This window comes from Pezoporus occidentalis, unplaced genomic scaffold (genome assembly GCF_034315485.1).
Source record: "Pezoporus occidentalis ecotype Australia unplaced genomic scaffold, CSIRO_AGI_Poc_V1 ctg178, whole genome shotgun sequence".
In the NCBI taxonomy this organism is placed as follows: Eukaryota; Metazoa; Chordata; class Aves; order Psittaciformes; family Psittacidae; genus Pezoporus; species Pezoporus occidentalis.
In genome coordinates this window covers 756,209-776,535 of record NW_026913618.1, presented here as the reverse complement: position 1 = coordinate 776,535, position 20,327 = coordinate 756,209, and the positions used below count along the sequence as shown (strand labels likewise).

At 51.4% G+C, this 20,327-nt stretch overlaps 2 protein-coding genes across 3 annotated transcripts in view; both read left to right on the top strand.

Annotated features, from left to right (window-relative positions):
• Nucleotides 1–20,327, top strand: part of LOC134161691 (E3 ubiquitin-protein ligase RBBP6-like) — a 150,199-nt gene that overhangs the window by 51,774 nt on the left and 78,098 nt on the right. The gene's annotated exons all lie outside the window — the stretch shown is intronic.
• PRKCB (protein kinase C beta) overlaps nucleotides 1–20,327 on the top strand; it is a 104,745-nt gene that overhangs the window by 77,063 nt on the left and 7,355 nt on the right. Inside the window, exons 11-17 of one of the 2 annotated variants that reach the window (XM_062614761.1) lie at nucleotides 1,378–1,469; nucleotides 2,361–2,423; nucleotides 4,351–4,489; nucleotides 7,715–7,795; nucleotides 8,040–8,147; nucleotides 13,344–13,484; nucleotides 18,725–19,237. In XM_062614761.1, coding sequence (XP_062470745.1) covers nucleotides 1,378–1,469; nucleotides 2,361–2,423; nucleotides 4,351–4,489; nucleotides 7,715–7,795; nucleotides 8,040–8,147; nucleotides 13,344–13,484; nucleotides 18,725–18,883 — 783 coding nt within the window. In that variant the 3' untranslated portion in view covers nucleotides 18,884–19,237. Of the gene's footprint in view, nucleotides 1–1,377; nucleotides 1,470–2,360; nucleotides 2,424–4,350; nucleotides 4,490–7,714; nucleotides 7,796–8,039; nucleotides 8,148–13,343; nucleotides 13,485–18,724; nucleotides 19,238–20,327 lie in introns of those variants that run through there. The other variant, XM_062614762.1, reaches the window with a different exon arrangement.

Here is a 20,327-nt window from a genome sequence, read left to right as displayed (position 1 = left end):
GGTGTCCCTGCCTGTGGCAGGGGTTGGAGCTGGAGGAGCTTTAAGGTCTTTATTGCAGCAGATGTCTGCTGGCTGGGAGGACCCATTCAGATAGTGGTCCAGAGCTGCCGCTTCTCCTTCCCAGAGGAGCATCCCGCAGTGGTTTAATTTCATGCTTTAGGCAATCTTGCAGGATTTTCCTCGCAGGCAATTCCCATTAGGAAAAAGAGCTGTGAACCATCAGAGGGAGGTGGTGTTCCAAGGGCACAATTCCCCAGGGAAAGGTGTTGGTGAGTGGAGCTCCTACTTGCCCAGGACTCCCGGGACTTGCAGGGCTGTGTTTGGGATGCAGCATGAGAAGATCCAGCTTCTTTTGGGCTGTTAATCTGATTCTGTGGGAATGCTCAGGTCTTGCTTCTTGCCTTGCTGCTCTTGGCATTGATCATCTCCCACAGTTTCTAGAATTCCCAGCAATGTTTCGAGGACTGGGCTTACATCCAGCACTTCCAATGGAGGCAGGAGCCGTGCTGACTGTTCCACACCCCCACCAGCTCACCACAGCTCTAGGGCAGTGCAGGGTGCAAGCTCCAAGCATGGTGCTGAGCAAAACACATCCCTTCAGAAGCCTGCTTGGGAATTCCTCAGGTCTGCACCTCTGTAGCTGTGGAAGAGGAGGAATGCTTTCATCTGGGGAGAATCAATGAAAGCAAAGCTGGGTTTACGCATCAGAGGCAAAGTCAGTGTGTGCTCCTTGGTGGCTGTGGCTGCATCTACCTGTGTGTGTCACGGGTACTGACTGACCTGTTTGTTCTACTCTAAACTATTACTTCATTAGCGATGTGTGAACATTGAGTGCAGCCTCAGCCCAGCCTGGGATGGGGGGTGAGGGGTGTGTGCAGCCTCCTTCCACCTCCCCACCTCAAGATGGGAGCTGGGAATGCCGCGCATCCCTGCTGGAGCCTGGCCAGATCACACCGGCCACTGCCTGCTCATGGCAACTCCTGACTCCTGTGCATCTCTTAGCTGAAGCTGCGCAGAGCCTGGGCGAATGCCAACAGGGAGGTGTCTGCTCCAGCACCCTGCAAGCGGCCCCGGTGAAGGATGAGAGCAGATTGTCAATGGGAAGTGAAAGCTGGTTTAGGAGTTCCTCTTCTCTCCTTCCCCATCGGATTGATCTGCAGAGGTGCAGAGCTAAAGACCAGAGCATTGCAAAGCAATCGGCACATGTGTCTGATGGGCTCTGTGTGAGCACCAGCTCCACCTGGTCCCCTTGGGAAGGGCAATGATGACAATTGCATTGCCATGAAAACTCCAGGCTGGAGCTGTCAGCTCTGACCCCTGCGGATTCCCTGCTCTGATAATTGTGCTGCTAATTGTTTGCTTTTGTTTTTCCTCTAGGATCGCTTGTATTTTGTGATGGAATATGTGAATGGTGGGGACTTAATGTACCAGATCCAGCAGGTTGGGAGGTTTAAAGAGCCACATGCTGTGTAAGTTCAGTAGCCCTCATTTGGCACCTTAGGGTAGGTATTTGATGTACCTTTGTCGTACAGCTGGAAAGATAGCCCAGACCACAGGTGTTTGTGGTGCCTTGACAGAAAGGGTGGGGAAAGGGAGGCCAGCAGGCATCAGAAGGTGCAGGATGACTCTGCCTGGTGCCAAGGGTGCTGGTGCCTCCAGCTCATCTTTGGGATGTGTTGCAGTGGTTGATAGGCAAATAATTGACCTCCATAAAAGCACCAGGCCAGGAGGGTTGGAGGCTCCTGGGAGGCACTGGGAGCACACCTCTGGTCTGCCCTGTGCCCTTCCCACAGCATGGGGGACGTTGGGTCTTTGGCTGCGGTACTGGCGTTGCCAACGTGGCTGTTAACGGATGGCTTTTGGCTCCTGCTCCTGTAACGTGGACAGAGCAGAATGTGTTTATGAAAGCCTTCATCTGCTTAGCCAAAGACACAGCGGGTGAGCAGAGCCTGGTGGGTGTGAGCTGGGGCTCTGGGCTCTTGGCAGAGCCCTCCCAGACCCAGAATGTTCTGTAAAGCAGGCAGCGGCCCTGTGTGTTATCCCCTCGGCCTCCCGAGATGACAGATAACTTCTCAAGCCCCCGTTGCCAGCGCACAATAGCAACAGCTCTCGCTTGATGCGAGTTTGTGTAACACAAAGTGACGGCCCCCGCTAGCCCACAGCAACCCGATCCCGTTCCTGCCCGGTGCCGGCTTGTGTCATTCTCCTGCGATGCTTGTCTGGTGGGTTTGTGGCGGGCTGTCTTTATCCTTGGGTCACTATGCCCCACGCCTTTCACGGGGCGCGGTTGCTTTGGAAAGGTTTTCGTTTCGGTTCATCCCCTTTAATGATGGGTGTCCCTTTCAAACCTTTCATTGCAGATTCTACGCAGCAGAAATAGCCATCGGCCTCTTCTTCCTGCAGAGCAAAGGCATCATTTACCGGTAGGTGAGCGAGTTCCTCCTTCCTCTCTTCCCCCCAGGACTCCGGCTGCAGCCAGAGCAGTGTGAGGACCGTGGTGCTGTGCAGGGCTCTGGGATACTCCTGCCGTGGATGGGGTCTGGCAGCTGCCACCCAAACCAAGGCTGTGAGCCTCAAAGTGTCACTGGGTTTGGAGCAGGTCCCCATCTTTGTCCCTGTTTTATAGGAGGGCAGCTCTGGTTCCTCTCTCACTCTATTTCGTGCATTTCATTCCATAAAACACAAATACTGGCAGCGTGGACTGATGCTGAGTCACTTGTTCTGCTGCAGGGCACTATTTTCTTACCATTAACACCAGAGTATGTACTTATGAATGGCCTTATCTGCACTTATCCTAGTGTTAATGATGCTGGACCAGGCTCTGGTTAAGCACTGAAACTAGTGTACTGCTCCTCATCCCTGCTCCAGAGTATTCCCAAAGCCCGACGTAGAGCAGAGCATCCTAATGAGTGTCAGATACCATTAAGTGCTTTGCAAAAAAGAGATGCCAGCTGTGAAGTTAGGAGATGCTCAAAACTGTTCTGAAGATGAAAGAAGTGGAGCAAACCTGATGTGAGCGATGTTTTCTGCCATCAGCCACTACAGAGAGATTCTAGGTCTGCCAGTCCCCAATGCCACTGCTTCCTTCCTTCCTCCAAATCCAGGCTGTGTCTGTCTGCCTTTGGCCTGTCAGGGTTCTAAGAACTGACACAATAATTGGATAAAACAGTGTTAGAAAACAGCAAGTTGTAAATTATACTGTTTCTTTTACTGGGTGCTTACTGCACATAAGCCTTGTGCACTGTGCAGCCCCACGGCATTGCTGAGCAGGCTGTTCCCAACGGGGCCATAGAATCCCAGCCTGGTTTGGGTTGAAGGGACCTTAAAGCTCCTCCAGCTCCAACCCCTGCCACGGGCAGGGACCCCTTCCACTAGAGCAGCTTGCTCCAAGCCCCTGTGTCCAACCTGGCCTTGAACACTGCCAGGGATGGGGCAGCCACAGCTTCTCTGGGCACCCTGTGCCAGCGCCTCAGCACCCTCACAGGGAAGAGCTTCTGCCTAAGAGCTCATCTCAGTCTCCCCTCGGGCAGGTTAAAGCCATTCCCCTTGGCCTGTCCCAAGAGGCTCTTGTCCCAAGCCCCTCTCCAGCTTTCTCGCCTGCCTTGGAACTCACTGTTGCACTCAGGCCAGCTAAATCTTGCACCATGCTCCAATATTGAACTGGAGACCTTTGAGTAATGCTTTACTGCATAGAACATAAGCCAGGGGTGTCCCAGATCTCAGAACTGTGTGGTAATTGCATGGCTGGTAGTGTACAAATTGCACATGAAATACGGAGCATTGGCTATGGAACGGGCCTTCGGGCTGGAGCCCCCTCTCTGGGAGCCAGGGATAAGATCAGGAGCTCTGTAACTGCCTCTGCAGTTTGTGCTGAAGAGCAAAGCTCCCAGGGTTGGGTCCAAGTAACAGATACTCTGTGGCTGAGGATCAGAGCGGAGCGCAGTGATTGCTGTTTCCATGGGGGAGCATAGCGCAGGTGATGCAGGATGTCTGCTGAGCAGGTGCCTCTTCATCGCTGCTGAGCGTTAAGTACACTTCCATTTCCATAGGTGCAAAAAAATAGCTCTATTAAATCTGCCTCCCTGGTAGATGCAAGTGTTCCCCTCAGACACTTAAAAGCGATTTGCCCAGCATGGTGTTCCTGTGGGTTAAAAGTAAACTAAACACTTCATCCTGACAGAGCCCAGGCTTATTTGTACTCATTTCCCCCAGCGTTACCCTGCGAAGAGCCTGGGTGTGAGACAAAGCCGGAGCTCGCTTGTGGGAGGGCTCCTGGAGCCAGCGAACTGTGTCCTTGCTGGGCGGCTTCGTGCATGCTCTTTGGTGTCATTGCTCTGCTTTGCTTTGTAGGGACCTAAAGCTGGACAACGTGATGCTGGACAGCGAGGGGCACATAAAGATCGCAGACTTCGGCATGTGCAAGGAGAACATCTGGGATGGGGTGACCACCAAGACCTTCTGCGGCACTCCAGACTACATTGCACCTGAGGTAGGGTTTGCAGAGGCAGCCACTGCTCTTCTGGGTGTGTGTGTGTTCCAGCAGCCTGGCCGATGCTCTTTTCCATGGGATGACCTTGCTTTGGGCAGCTGACTGGAACAGGGGCACTAGTTAATTCACCATCAGCCTGGGAAGTCCCCAAGGGCTACCTAAGGAAGCAGTGATGCTGGATCTGCCTCTCTGTTGGCTATCTGCCCTGCTTCTGCCTCCGAGTACAGCAGATCCTCTGTGCTGGTGTCCTGCAGTGTTTTCCCTCTCTGGGTGTTTTTCCTATGTCTGTACTGCTGGCATCACCACGCCTGTCTGGTCCTTGGCACACTCAGACCCACCAAGGGCTGCTCCTCGCACGCTTCCTTGCTCCTGGAGACGATGAGCCCAGGAGCTCAGCCCATGTGTGACAGCGCTTCCAGCACGATGAGACCGGTGGGAAAAATGGAATTAGCAGTGGGTAATGTTTCCACGTGAAGGGAAAACCTTTAGGTCTCTCCAGCTTGCTGCTCGCAGCGGAGGGCTGCGTCTGGTGAGGGGAGGCTTCTTGTCTGCAGCTCTAGATCCCTCCAAAGTGACTTTACATTTGGTTATTACTCATGTGATGGAGTCACACATGACACATGAAGCGCTATGGGGTGCCATTTAATGTCAGGCTTGTGCAACTCAGGTGGGTAACTGCTCCCAAACGTCTGTTCCCTCTCAAATCTTCTCCCTCCGCTGAATTTTCAATGATGAGATTTAATATTTATTCATTTAAATATTTTAGAGAAAGAGGTTCTCTTTGCTGGGACATAGAGGTGCCTGTGTGCCGAGCTCTCTTGTTGCAGCCCCAGCAGCGTTTAATTACTGATTCCACTGTGTGTTACATACCAACATCCTACCAAGATTGATATTGGTGTTCTGTTGGTCCACAGCTCTGTTGCTGTGTGATTAATGCCCTTTCAAAGCAGGACAAATGACCGGTTCTCTTGGTATTTGCCTGAGCATTCACTTCAACTCGTTCTCCTCTTCTTGCTCAAAGTTTTTGTTCCCCCCGAAGGAAAACAGAAAGGGGGAAATGAGGATGCAAATCACTACAGTGCACAGGGGTGGTATTAAATCTGCTACAGTGGGTCTCAAGGAGTGAATTTACACCTCCCCTGTTTTGTGGCTGGCAACAGAGGGCTGCCCTTCTGCTGTGCTCTCCAGCTGGGCAGCCAAGCCTGCAGCACTCCAGGGTCCTCCTGCTGGACCATGCTTCCTCCCTTAGGAAGCTGCAGTGTTCTCAAGCCAACCCATCCTCAGGGTAAACATGTCCTGCGATTTGCTTGACCCATTTTTAGGCTTTTTCTATTCTAAGCTACAGCGCTATGTGCCAAGGGCACAGGTACTGAGTGCAGGTACCCCATCCGTGTAGTTCCCTCTGAACAAAACCTCCCCCAACATACCATAGGGCTTCAATTTGCAGAGATGCTCTCCTGCAAGGATTTCTCCTAAGTGCTGTTTTCTTGTAGAGGCCTTTATGGCATGAACAGTTCACACCTCAATTTCCCAGAGCTCTCGTACATCATCTAAAGAGCAAGTGGGAGGAACTTCAAGTGTGCTCGGTCAAGGAAGTTCAGGGCTTGAAAGTCAGTGTCTGATCTCAATGGAAGGGTCTGGCCAGACCACAGGATGCTGTCAAGGCGGTTGGGGTTGTATCGCTGTGTTTGGACATGTGGCTGGACCAGGACCAGGGCAGAAGATTGGAGCTGGGTGGAACTCACCTCTTCTTAGGCAGGCTGGCAGCACTTGCCCTGCATCCTGATGTACCCCCTGGCTGGATCCCTTTGGATGCTGCAGAGGGGTTTTGAGAGTTACTGAATGTGAAGACTGTTGAGGCTGAAGGCCCATCCCTGGCAGTGCTCAAGGCCAGGTTGGACACAGGGGCTTGGAGCAAGCTGCTCCAGTGGAAGGGGTTGGAGCTGGGTGAGCTTTAAGGGCCCTTCGAACACAAACCATTCCATGGCTCTGTGATTTGCCCGCGGGTCTGGAGCCTTGCCTGGGGACAGTCCTCTGGAGCTGGATTGCTCGTACGTTCTCCCATGATTAGCATATGATTTGCATTTTTGCTGGAGTGCAGGAATCTTTGCGGAATAGAACCCTGCAATTAGGGTGAATACATCACGTAATTGTTTTGCATTAAGTAACAGATGGCAGAGCCCGGGGCCTGTCAAAGCCTGAGCACTGCAGTGATGCCCAGCATCAGCCACCCAGCAACTAAACCAGAGCTCGGAAGACCCATGGAAGACTGGCTCCTCCTGTGGTCCCCATGTGGGACCTGTCACTGCTCCCCCACATGTGGATGGAGGGTGGTGGGACCCCTGTGCTTAGGGGGAACAAGTGGGCTTGCTGTGAGCATCAGTAGCAAGGGACTAACCCCTCCATGGGGTTCAGCTGTAGGTGGTACCTACAAAGCACCAACACACACGGGCGAGGGCACCCACTGTACAGCGGCAGGTTCACAAGGTAGCTTTGCTGCCGGTTCATACAGTGGTGGAATTTGGGGTATTTCAGGGTGAATCATGGAAAATACAATTCGTGGTTTGGTGCCTTACCCAAAATAAACGTTGGTATTTTTAAATCTAAAACTTCTGAGTTAGATCCCAGCTCCAGCACAGCCACGCTGCTGGGGTGAGGGTAGGGCTGTCAGTTGTTAGGCTGTTTGTGAGGGATGCTCCTCAATAAATATCAGAAAGCAAACTGGCAGCCTGGGATGCAGAGGGGTTTGGCTGCCCATATGCTGCAGGCTTGTTTTAAAGGGCCACGTACCATCCACACAGGGATAAACTCCGTGCTGAGATTTCCAACCAACTGCACTGATTTTGGTGGGGAAGAAAAATTCCAAAGGGGATGAGGGTGAATGGGAACGGCTCCTGCTCCAACGGGCCTGGCTGTGCCCAGGCTGGAAAGCACAGCAAATGTGCTGAAGTTCCGCCTGAATCAGGATGAATCTGTCTCAAATCACAGCAAATATTCTGTGTGTGTTTCTAATGTTTAATGCACACTTGAGACCTGATGATTTTTTAAAGCTGCTGAACCCTCTGCCTACCACATGCTGTTTGTAATTGCAGCTCCCCCTGGTCAGGGATTGACGTCTCAGTAAATAACCTTGTCCTTCTGACCTGGACTACAACTGGAAACGGGTTTGTGTTGTGCCAACAGGTTAAAAATGGGAGCGTAACCCTGCTGTTTGTGCTGTTTCAGATAATTGCTTATCAGCCCTATGGGAAGTCTGTGGATTGGTGGGCATTTGGAGTCCTGCTCTATGAAATGTTAGCTGGCCAGGTAATTGAGTTTTAATTGATTCCTATGGGACTGGGTTAGGTTCCACTGCAAGATGTGATTTGTTCTGTTGCTGGCACGCAGTTGGGGGGTGTCTCTGGGTGCTGGGGATGAAGCCGTGGATGCAGCACTGAGACACAGGGCACTGTGCAGGGCAGCCAGAGCTGGCCTTGTGGCTGGGGATCACATAGCACATGGAAGCTCAGAGACCAGAAACACCACTGAACCTCTGTTTGCTTCGCTCTAGGCTCCCTTTGAGGGGGAAGATGAAGACGAGCTCTTCCAGTCCATCATGGAGCACAACGTCGCCTACCCCAAGTCCATGTCCAAGGAGGCTGTGGCCATCTGCAAAGGGGTAAGGGCTGGTCCGTGTTCTGCTGGGGGGAGAGGTGCAGCCGTGGGTGCAGAGGTGTCCATGCACCTCCAGCAGTCTGCAGTCCTGTGTGCATGGTCCCAGCTTCTCCTTGCTCTCCTTGCTCTGCTCCAGGGGAATGTGGCAAACCCCAGCTGTGTTGTGCTGTGCTCCTACAGCACAACCTGTGTGAATTTGTGTATGTGTACTGAAACCAAGTAAAAATATCACCTAGATCTGTTCCATGCCATTACACTGGGCAGAAGTTCAGGGAGGACTAGAGGCCTGGTTTTGCTCAAGTGAAGGTCAGGAGGAAATGGGAGCATTGGCTGGGATGTGGGGTTGAGGGAATCTGCCCAGAAATCCTCCTTCCTGTTAGGTACCAACAGCGGAGCTTTATGAGTCTTTACTTGAAAGGAAAAATGATGCTCAGAGAAGAGGACTGTGGTTTCTAAGCAGTTTTCCTAAGATCAGGTACAAACCCTTCATCCTGCAGCGCTTTCCACATAGCTGTGATGAGCTGTCCCTTGGGCCACCTCCAGTTCAGTGCCCCAGTACTGCTGGGTCAGGGCAGTATTTCCACTATCAGAGCTCTCAATTTGCAGTGAAGCTCTGCATTGCCCAGTGTCCTGAGCTCTCTATGGGCTGGCCCTAGGCAAGACTTAGACGCAGTCTGCACTGATTTGAGTTGTGATGAATAAAGGCTGGCTAGGTCCTGATGTTATTGTGCATGTGATTATTGCTCGGGACCGAGCCTCATCTCAGCCAGGCAGTGTCAAACGGTGCTATAAATACGTGTTTGTGGAGGAATTTAAGAAATGTTTGCTTTTAACAGTTAATATTTAAAACATCTGAGCATTCTGTACCCCAAAATAGCGTTTCCATCTACAAATGACACATCTCGCGCTTCACGCTCCCACTGCGGCATTTCAGAGCCTCTTCCTAGTGTTGCCAGGATTCAGCGCTGGTGTTAAAGAGGAGTATTCGCTTGTCCCGTGGGAGAAGCTGCTGCAGGTGATCCCGTGGGCACAGGGAGGGGGATGCTGTCCAGGCATCCTTCGAAAGACAGGAAAATCAAGTCCTTGATTCAGAAACACTTGTGATCGAAGGGGGAATTTCCACAGGCTTTTGGCACCACCATTCGTGTTGTTGGCCAGCACATAAGGGGAAAGTCCAGTAGCCAGGCAGGACGGAGCAAGGATGCTTTTGGTGGTGCTGTGAACACCGTTATACCCGTGACGCCTGAGGGAGCGGAGGCTGGAGCAGGGTTGAGTCTCACTGCCAGCTTCGTTGCTGTCGCATCAGTCAGGATGGGGATGCTGTAAATAGCTGAGAAGAGCCCATGACTGAAACATCTGCTGGGTGTAGCTGCAGTGGCTTTTCTCACTTTGGGAACTGGGAGGCTGCTCAGCCGTGCGGGGAGGGCTCGGCTCTTACGGATTCCTGTGGGTTCTTGCAGGGAAGTGGCAGTTCCCTCTGTACGACTGCTCTCTCAGGAAGGGCACCCAAACTCGTGACATTCCTCGTCACCACCAAGCTGCTACACCAGGAAGTTCAATTAGAAACGAGTGCAGTGTTTGAGAGCTGTCAGTGAGATGGGAACCAACGGGTTGTGTGTTCCCCCTGGAATACAGTGACACAGGTCTCTGAACTGCAGAGGCACTGAGGCTGCCTGTCTTGTATGTGGTGGGTCTTGCAAGGGGGCACAAACCCAGGCCGGTACCAGTCCAGAGGACAATCAATTGGAGAAGCCTCGACTCCTGCACGTGAAGGGTTTGGTATTTCACTGCTCTCTGAAACAGTGGTGGTGTTCCCACACGGTTTCGCTCCATGCACCAGTGCCAGTCAGCTCTTACTGCTGTACAGCGCAGGGATGGGAACTGTTTGATTCTGAAAGCCTTGTGTTGCCGGAGCCAAGGAACAAGCACTCATCAGAGATCGTTGGCTGGGAAGCAAATGGAGAGTTAACCGGGACGCAGCTCCTTGACTCGCAGTCAGCAGCAATTACCAGATCAAAGGGAGCATCTCCCTCCTCTGCTGTCAGCTCAGGTTTGTCTGAAGGCTGATGTTGGAGCTGCTCTTCCGTGGCGCAGGTAGCTCAGCGCTGCTCTCTTGGGCTCTGCTTTGCCTATTGGGAGCCAGGCTCCCGTTCCAGGGCACTGGCACAGGCCATCAGGTGTTTTCCATCCCCTGTGGAGGGGTCTGACTGCCCATTCCAGGGGAGCAGGTTGTCTGCGAATAGGAGCTCCGTTTTTAATCTATGCCTGTTACCAAAGGCATTCAATGGCAGGTTTTGTGCAGTGAAGATCCCATGTACCTTGAGTGGTGTTTCCAGCAGTGCATCTCTCGCATGGGCCCATGTCTCAGTGGCTGTGGGTAGGAGAAGGGCAGCTGGAAGGTGGGAGCATTGGGATCCACTCCTGGCTGGGGCTGAGATGGGATCAGGCGGTACTGCTGTGGTAGCATGCCCAGGTGAAGGGGCTGGTGGTGTCCTGATGGGAAGGTCCCAGTGGAGCCGCTGTCCATGAGCTGTGTGGTCTCACAAACATGGGCAAAGATCACCTGCATCACTTTTGTTCCTCTTGGTGCTGTTCAATGAGCAAGCAGCATCCATGTGCCTTCCAGATAGGAAGAACCCCAGCTAAAGCTGGGGTTTAGCAAAGCAGTTGAATCCAGACTTGGACTTCCCTTGTATCTGAGCTGCAAACATCAGGTGTGATTTGATCTGAAGCATCCTTATCTGCAGAAGTCTGAAGGGTTTTCACTGTGTTAGCATGGGGATTAAATCAACCTGTTCCTGTCTAATACAAACAAAGCTAAATGATGATCCTACGTAAGCCAGGAGAATCAATCTGCATGTTTATGGGGTCCTATATATCAATAACAGATGGTACCTTCATGCTCACATGCATAAAAGCACAATAGGAAAACAAGAAAACGTAATTTCTGGAGGTATCTATAGAAATACTGTGATGTGGCAGTTGAAGCTAGAGGTGTTGGTGTGTTGAGGAGCAGCACTTCACAGCAAAGACTCACAGATGGATTTCTTTACGTGTTTGCTGCAAACAAAGCTATTTGGGTGGGATATTAGGAAAAACATCTTCAATGAGAGGGCTGTCAAGCACTGGAACAGGCTGCCCAGGGCAGTGCTGGAGTCACCCTGGAAGTGCTTGGGGACATGGGTTAGTGGTGGCCTTGACAGTGCTGGGTTAATGGCTGGACTCAATGATCTTAAAGGTCCTTTCCAAAGTAAATGAGTCTATGATTCTGTTTGATGTGACACCCATATCGCTGTATCAGGTTATTAGCATGTTCCAGACTCTCACATTGTTGTCAAAAAAATTGTTTTATCCTAGAATCACAGCCTGCTTTGTGTTGGAAAGGACCTTAAAGCTCATCCAGTTCCACCCCGCTGCCATAGGAGGGGCATCTTCCACTAGAGCAGGTTGCCCCAAGCACCATTCAACCTAGTAAAACCTTATTGAGTCATAGGATGCTTTCTCACTGCTAAGGGGGACCTGATTGAATGGGCAGGATGCTGTTTAGAGCTCACTGAGGAGACGCAAAGATGCTCTTGCTTAGCTGAACCTAAGTCAGCGTGAAGGGGATGTAGAGAGAGCCGAGGGACAGTGAGGTTCAGTGGGGCCAGGAGCCAGCAGGTACCTGCCCATGTGCAAGGTGATGTGAAAGCTGCCTTGCTGTGCTGCCTTGGCAGTGCTGAGCTCCCTGCTTGCTGGTGGCACCACTCCCCTCTCCTGGCAGGGGACAGTGGCCAGATCGAGCCCATCCTGCTTGTCCCTGCTGCTCTTTCAGGAGACCAGGACACAGAACGTCTTCCACCTTACCAGGCTTCTTACACTGGGAGTTGTTGATGGTTTTCTTTATGCAGGGCTGCCTGCTGCAGTACCAAGGGAAACTGTATTATTTACCCCAAAAGCATAAAACAGGGGTTAGAAAAACATCTCGCTTTGCTTTTTTTTGCTGCCCCCCTGCCCTCACCTGCAGCCCACCAGCGCAGCTCCAGCGTGGCTCCTCGCACAGGATGCGCTCTGCAGGCTGGTGCTGATGCCAGTCACATCCCTGCCCTGCGGAGAGGCAGGTCTTGCCATCTGGAAAATCACTTGTCCAGCTTGGGAAGCCTGGTGAGCCCTTGCTGTGTGCAGATGGGATTCCCAGGGAGTGCTGCTGGCTCAGGGAAGCCTCGCTCCATCGGTCTTGGAGCTGCAGGTTGCCTCGCCGTGGCTGCAGGGCTATTTGCTAGCGCCATGGTGAGCAGCTCTGCTCTTGCTTCACATTTGCTGAGTTTTTTTTCTTTAAAGGATGTTTTTGTGTTATTGGGGGGGGGTTGGCAGGGTTTTCCTTGGTTTCAGCTCCCTGCCATAGCATTACTTTCAAAGATGAGCTTCCCTGAGCAGGTTTGGTTTGTGCACCCATGGATGGCAGGGGTGATGTGTCTGGGGTTTGTTCACCCCTGGGGCCCAGTGGGCTGCCCAGTGCTTGGGCTGACGTTTCTGTTCATCACAAAACACTTGCTTATGAAACCCTTTCCTTTGGGGGGCAGATCCAACAGAAGCTGGGCCCCGGGATCCAGAGTCAACCTCTGCCCAGCTCTGGGCTCAGTTTTAACTGCCCTGCTTTTAATAAAGCAGCCCTCTTGTAGCGAGTGTACAGCTCATATTCTCTGTGCTTATCGATGTCTTGTGATTCACTGGAGTCTCCATCTGATCTCTGGACACAGCTCAAACAATGCCCCCAGGATATTAATATTGTAAGGCTGCCCTTAATTCCCATGGCCCGTTTCACTTCTCTTATTGAGCCAGTGGAGAGGAGAAGTTTAGATGATAAGCAACACTAATGGACTGTTGGGCTTTTTCCTCCAGCAGCAGGCTGCTGTGACTGCAGGGAGTTATCTCTTAGTGAACCAGTTTCATTCCCAGAGGAGCAGGGGATGTGCTCATCCCATCCCGCGCTCATGTGCAACCTGCTTAGTCTGGTTCACAAGCCGATGTCAGCCATCCCTGTGCCTGGAGCTCCAGCTTCTCCCTCTGTCCTCTGCCTCGAGCAGCAACCTCAGGCAGAGGAGATGGGAGCCCCTCTTGGGGTGCAGGCCCTGGTGAGGGGTGTCCTGGGGCAGCGGCTGCCAGGAGCATCACTGCAGTTGGACACGCTGTGACTGTTCCTTCTCTTCCTCTCCCCAAGCTGATGACCAAGCACCCTGCCAAGCGCCTGGGATGCGGCCCAGAAGGGGAGCGGGACATCAAGGAGCACGCGTTCTTCCGCTACATCGACTGGGACAAGCTGGAGCGGAAGGAGATCCAGCCTCCCTTCAAGCCAAAGGCTGTAAGTGTGCCCGCGGGAAGCGCGGTTCTCCCATCCTCTCCTCCGTGCCGGTTCCCTCCTACGCAGCATCTCCCGCTCGTGCTGGTGGGTGCACATCTGCAGAGGTGCGGCGCGGCGGTCGCGTTTCTCTGCTCAGAGCACCGTGTCTCCTCAGATTTGGCACGTGCCAGACCCTGGCTGTGAAAGGGTAACGCTCAGATGCTTTGTCTCGCTCTGGCTTGCAGGGATAGAAGCTCCTCACGTTCAGCTCATGGATGTAATTCCATTGCCGTGCTGTCAGTCTGTTACCCCGGGGGTCGGTCTTTCTGTTGCTTTCTTTCCCTCCTTTCTTCTCCATCTGAACAGGTCTCTTTAATCTAAACTTTATTCCAAGCGCTACAGCTCAGCACCATCCTGTCTGACTTGGAACAGAGCTGGATTTCACTCTCAGTTTCTCTCCAAGGTTAAGCAGTGGAAGGCTGGAGCAGGGCTCGCGGGTGGAGGAGCTCTGCAGTGAGGATCTGGATGCCCTCTTTTGGGATGGGCTGTTCTAGCCATAGATGCTGTGCGTGCACTCTGTGGGGCGAGATGAGCTGCCAGCAGCAAAACTGAGGCAGAGACATGAGTAATGTGAAAGCTGTTGGCCAAAAGAGACAAAAAGACAGATTACTTGAGTGCTCCTGGGTCAGGCCATCATTGCAGCGATCCTGCAGTGCCGGTGCAGGGGTGCAGCAGGAGCTGAAGAGTGGGTGTTATTGCCTGCACACAGGGTTCATGCTGCATTGCCAGGGTAAGGTCACAGCTAAGTCTGAGTCTCCACAGTGGTTCAGGTCCTTAAGGCACAGACACATTCATGTGTGTCCACCTCCTGCATGCCTACTGCTGCTGTGTCCTAGTTGGGCACTGGTGTTTTACAGCAAACTGTGAATCTGAAGTTAAATCTGATTGACGTGGCTGATACACACTGGTGTTGATGCCCAGTGACCAAGGGCTTGGAACTAGAGGGACTTTAAGGTCCCTTCCAACCCAAACCAGTCTGTGATCCTGTGATGGCATGCTCTCTTAATCCGTCATAGTGGATCATGACTCGGAGTCCAGAGATGCTCCCTGCATTTAATTGAGCCTGCCCCACTGCCCTTAACAGCCTGGATGCATCTGCTTTTCCTTGGCTTTATGTAAACCTGTTCTTTTGAAGGGACCCCTTCAGTGCTTGGATAAACAAGGAAAACATGGAGTGGGAGCCCATTTGATGCAGGGTGCTCGGCTCTTTCAGCTCTCCTCCCTCTAAATACTCTCTGCTGCAGCAGCCTTTTCCCTTCTACAGCTCCTTGCTTGGCTGATCAAAGAGGAATAAGCCATTAGCTGGGCCTGGCAGGAGCCTCCTCTTCCTCCTGGTGTGCAGCATGGATGGGGCAGCAGGAGGTCTGCTCCTTGCCCTGGGGCTGCCTTTTAGTTTCAGACAAATATTTTTATCAAGTTTCTATTCAATTATATGTGCGAATGTTATTTTTTAGACAAATATTTCTACAAGTGTTACTTTTTAGACAAATATTTCTACAAGTGTTACTTTTTAGACAAATATTTCTACAAGTGTTACTTTTTAGACAAATATTTATAAAAATGTTATTTTTTAGACAAATATTTATAAAAATGTTACATTTTTAATTATACAAATGTTACTTTTTAGGCAACTCTTTATGCTGACTCCTACAGCGATACCTTTGCAGGAAGCTCTATGGGGCACTGTCCTCAGAGCATTTCACTTCCATGGCTGAGAGCTGCTTCAGTGTGGTGCAGTCTCAGGCTGCCCTCTGCATCAGCCAAGACAATAACGTCCCAATTTCCTTGTCTCAGGAATGTGGAGATCCAATTGCTGGTAGGCAGCTGGTGATGGTTATCACAGGGCTCTGCATCGCTGCTGCTTTCCCTTGGAAGGAATAGAATCTTCAAGCCATTACACCATGTAGGAAAGGCATTAGCTTTGATAGTGCAAGGGTATTTGGGGCTGTTTGTACACGCTGATTTGCTGGCTGAGGGGTAGGTATGACCTTTGTCCAGAGGATGCTGACGCACATGGCAGGGATGCTGCTCCGCACTGGAGCCCATTGGCAAGGCTGGGCAGGCACCGGGGCTTTGGGGTCTTGTTCTACAAGAGCCCATTTCTGCTGAAATCCACAGCTCCTGCTGTTTCCCACCTGTTTTCCTTTGCTAATGGAGCTGCTGCTGCACATCCTTTCCACCCTGCCCTTTCCTCCTGAGCGGATTCCCGGTGCTGTTTGCCTGGGGATGTGGCACAATGCTGTTGTTCGGTGTTTTGGGGTTAACAACTGTTGGATTCTACCTACAGTGCTTTCTTACTGCTTTTATGGTTTAAACTGTGCAAATTTTGTCCTGCTTTAAATGTCTTATTTCTTTAAAACCCTTTTGACACTGGACCTTGGAAGGGGGGTGGGAAGCTGCCGCCCATCACTTCTCACCTGCTGGTTGGCACTGAGGAGAAATCACCCTTTGATAGGACAGGGAGATTAGCAGAAGGGTAGGCGCAGCTGCCGTGGGATTTAAGTAGGATTGAGACAACTCAGGTACCTCCTGATAGCTGATATTTCAGCAGCAGTGCATCTGTGCTGGAAAACGCTGCTCCTTTCGCACCAGCTGTGAGCGCAGATCAGAGCGGCACAGGGATGGAAATCCAGGCTTGGGCACCTTCGCTATGTATTGGGTGGGTGAGAGGAAGGACGCTGCTCACTGCTCCTGAGCAGCGTTCACACAGGGGTTGAGCCCTGCTGCAGAGGGGTTTGCGCTTGGCTTTAATCTTTTTCTTTCAGTTAGCTTCTATAAAGGTGTTGTCATAGGATCCCAGCCTGGTTGGGGTTGGAAGGGACCTTAAAGCTCCTCCACCTCCAACCCCTGCCACGGGCAGGGACCCCTTCCACTGGAGCAGCTTGCTCCAAGCCCCTGTGTCCAACCTGGCCTTGTCATTCCACGAGACAAACATGGGCTCAGCATCTGCTCACAGAAGCCTCCCCCCTGCTCCAGCCCTGTGCAGAGAGCAAGAGGAAAACAGCCCCTTCAGCCCTGTGCCTGGCTGGGGTGTTACGTACGGAGCTGAAAATGAGTTCCCAAGAGCTCATGTGTTGCTTCCTGCTTTGTGCTTGATTAACCTTTATCACAGAGACGGTAACGAGACAGATCAGGGGCTGGGCTGTCTTTGGCGTGCAGAAACACGACGGGTTTGACATGGGGCCGTGCTTGGCTGCTCCGCGCTTTGGCTTGTGCATAACAATCCCTTTCGTGGGGCTGCGGTTCCCCCGGGAGCGTGTTTACACTTGCCTGCTTTCCCTGTCTCTCACCGAGATAATTATTGGTTTTGGTATCTAATTACTCCTTTACTTTCCATAAAGCGTGGTGATTTGCAAAGTCTCCTCATTTTGAAGCATTGAAATCACATGGCAGCGCGCAGGATTAGTCACAACAGGACAGGGGCTTAAAAAAAAATGGCTTTTAATCTAATAATTTTTAATTGCATAAATTAACTTTGCTCTAACTGCTTTGCATTAATTAATACTGGAATGCCATTTATAGACCTGGATGTGTCAAAACGCTGCTCCCCCTGCGTGAGCCTTTCCGTAGCCTTAGTTTCGGCCTCTACGAGGCGAGTTTGAGTGTTTGCCTAAGTAATTCCCTAATTAGATGAGGTTTAAGGATTGAGGAGGCCAGCAGTGGGCAGGAGGATGCTGTGGGGAGGCGGTCGGATGTGCTCAGGTTAAACATCTCCTCTCGTAATCAGGATTTACCCCGGTAGCCTCAGGGTCCCATAAAGACTTTGAGTCTCTGAGGTTCCCCTCTGATTATTCAGCCAATATTTCCAGTGTATGGGGAAGAAACTCGGCTTTGTTCATAGGAGAGGTGAAAGCCAGGGTCCTACATCAGAAAGCCCCCTCAGTGAATGCTCCCAGCTGTTGTCTGGAGCAAGGATCAATGTGCTGGAGCATCCTGAGCAGGGATACGGGATCAATAACAGACACTTGCCAACAAATGCACCATCATTCCCCCTGAGCAGTGCAAAGGGGCTCTTGGTGAGGCTCCAGGTTCATGCTGCACCCAAATTCCCCTAAACATGATGCATCTCTTGCCAGAGGTGTCTGCAAGCCCTGATCCTCCCTCAGGTAGCAAGGAGCCAGGTTTCTAACCCAGGAAGGCAGAGATGCCTATGAGGCTTGTGGGATTCTGGCTTGGGCCAAAAACCTGGGAAATGGAGGGTATCTTCAGCCCACTGCTTCTCCTTGACGCTGGAGCAAGGGCTCCATCGCAGCTGCAGAGCATCCATCCTTGGCTTCTTGTGATCTTTGATTGCATCTCGGGATCAATGGAAAAATTATATTATGCCTTTTGTCTCTGCTTGAAATCAAGCTGGAAACTGATAAAATAGAAAGGCTATCTTCTAGCTGACAGTTTTATTTCTGCAGCTCGGAAAGAAAAGTCATTCTGTGCTGGCTATAAATATTAGACAGGACACGTTGGGGATTTATGTAAGACAAATTCCCACCCTCCCCCTTTCTCCATTCAGGATGGAGTGATGCCTGTACGTTAATAGAGTACTAAAAGGAGGCAGAGTTTTCACAACGTGGCTTTAGATCAGTGTAGAACTCCATGCAGAATGTCTCCTGGCCTTCAATGGGGAGTTTCATTTTGGGAGCTTTAAAGGGAAAATAAATCCTTTTTTCCTTCCTGCTCTCCCTTATCACTCATGCATGGGCCAGACCTTGTGTCTGACACTCCTGCAGCGCTGGGCCTTGGCCACTGCAATACAACCTGCCGCATTCCAGGAGCTGGTGGCGTTGTGGCATCACAGGGCAGCTCAAGACATGTATACGGAGCAGCACAAGGGCATGGTCACAGCCTTCAGTCCTTGCCTTTGGGCTTGGATGTGGCTTCTGTAAACCCAAAGGCAATTTCCAGCCTTAAAGTATTTATCTTATCCATGTGAAAGCTCCCAAAGAGGAGTGAATGCTCTTTGGTTTTCTGCCCAGGGCAAGTTCTTATGCATCCCAACACTACGCAAACCTCACAAGGCAGAGCATGGAATACCATGGATAGATGCAACTTTTAACATTCTCCATACTGTATTCAAGTGGTTTGTGCCTTCTCCTTCCCGGCAGTGCTGCAGGGAGGCGCGGGCGGCGAGGCTGCGGGGTGCTGCAGCCCCATGCCATGTGCTGCTTTCTCCACCCACCGTTCCTTCTTTTCTTCCCTTCTCATAGTGCGGACGCAATGCTGAGAACTTCGACCGGTTTTTCACTCGCCATCCACCCGTGCTCACCCCTCCCGACCAGGAAGTCATCAGGAACATTGACCAGTCAGAATTCGAAGGATTTACCTTTCTTAACTCTGAGTTTTTTAAGCCCGAAGCTAAGAGCTAAGTAGCGGCGTAGATCTCATCCCCGCATCCCTCTCATCCAGCCCCAGCTGCTGGTGTGACGTTTTCCATTGCAAAACTTGAACTCGTGGGTTTTTTTCTTTAGTGCTACTCCTCGCGTGACCATATTTCAAAGCCTGAAGGGCGATTTGGGGGGTGATTGCAGGGTGAGTGATGCACGCTGCAGTTGTGCTTTTATGGCATATCATTCGGAGAAGATGGAAATGGTTCCCTGGCGGATGGAGGTGGAGCGGAGAGGGGTAAGCTGTGACAACAAGGAGAAATCTCTTCAGTGCCTGTCTTGATTCCTGCTCTTCCCTTTTTCTAATATAACCACAAAAACTCATTATTTAGCTGACTTAGTGGCCAGTGAGTGTTTTTAATGACCCCTTCACAGTGTGAATGTGCAGCGCAGGCGCTGCCACTGAGCCCCTGGCTCTAAGCAGCTCCTCTGGAGAGCTGAAGCCAAATCTGGCTTCTTTGGTAGCTCTGTCCTGCTGTTTGCAGCACCCCGTGCCACCATCGCCTTATACACACACAGCCTTGGGCAAGTGGTTCTCTGTCCCAGGTCTTTGCAGCGCGGGATAAAGGATTAGGGAAGCCAGATCTGCTGCTTGCAAAGATTTCTCCTGGTTGTGCAGGTTCTAAGTAGCATGGTTTAGATCCATGTGGTACCGGGATGTTTGGTACTGGGGTACCTCCAGTGGTAACCGGGATGTTTGAAAGGGCTGTTGCGATGCTTTGAATCCATGGTCACCCTGATAAATCCCACACAACTTTGGTCCTCAGAGTGAAACCTTTCCCTTTTTCCAAATGCCAAAGCAACGGATTGAGTTTGTTACCTGCGCTTTAAAGGTGTCAAAAAAGGTATTAGCACAAATGGGATGCTATTTAACTGTGAACAGTATTGTGGGTTCTGATCTGAAGCTTGTAAAGGATTTGGGTCCAACTAATGCTCTTCTAAAAAATGCCTCTAGGTATTTAAATCTGGTTTTTCAATCTAGACCCAGGTTTTGTTTCTGGCATTGAGGAAAACGTTCCAGGAAGGGTGAATTTCTCCTGAAACAATAACAATTATGCAGCTTCCCTTTATACTCCTCTGCAGATGTTCGTGGGCTGTCACTGTATCGATCTGCTTCAAGTTGTAATGTGCCAATTTTACTTCCCCCCCCCAAAATACTGATTATAAAATAAAAAGTGAGAAATAACATCACAGAAACCTGCACATGTTTGGCCATAACGAGTTTCTACAGTGCTGAGCTCAGGGATGCCAGGAGCACTGAGAGTTGGGTTGTGCCATGGATGCTTGGGGATGCACGACCCAGAGCAGCGCAGACAGCAGTCCACATCACAACACAGAGCCACAGCCCCTTCATCCTCTGCAGCATCCCCAAACCGAGGTGTGATGTACTGGAAGCATCTTCCAAGCAGGCACTAAATGCCTGCTT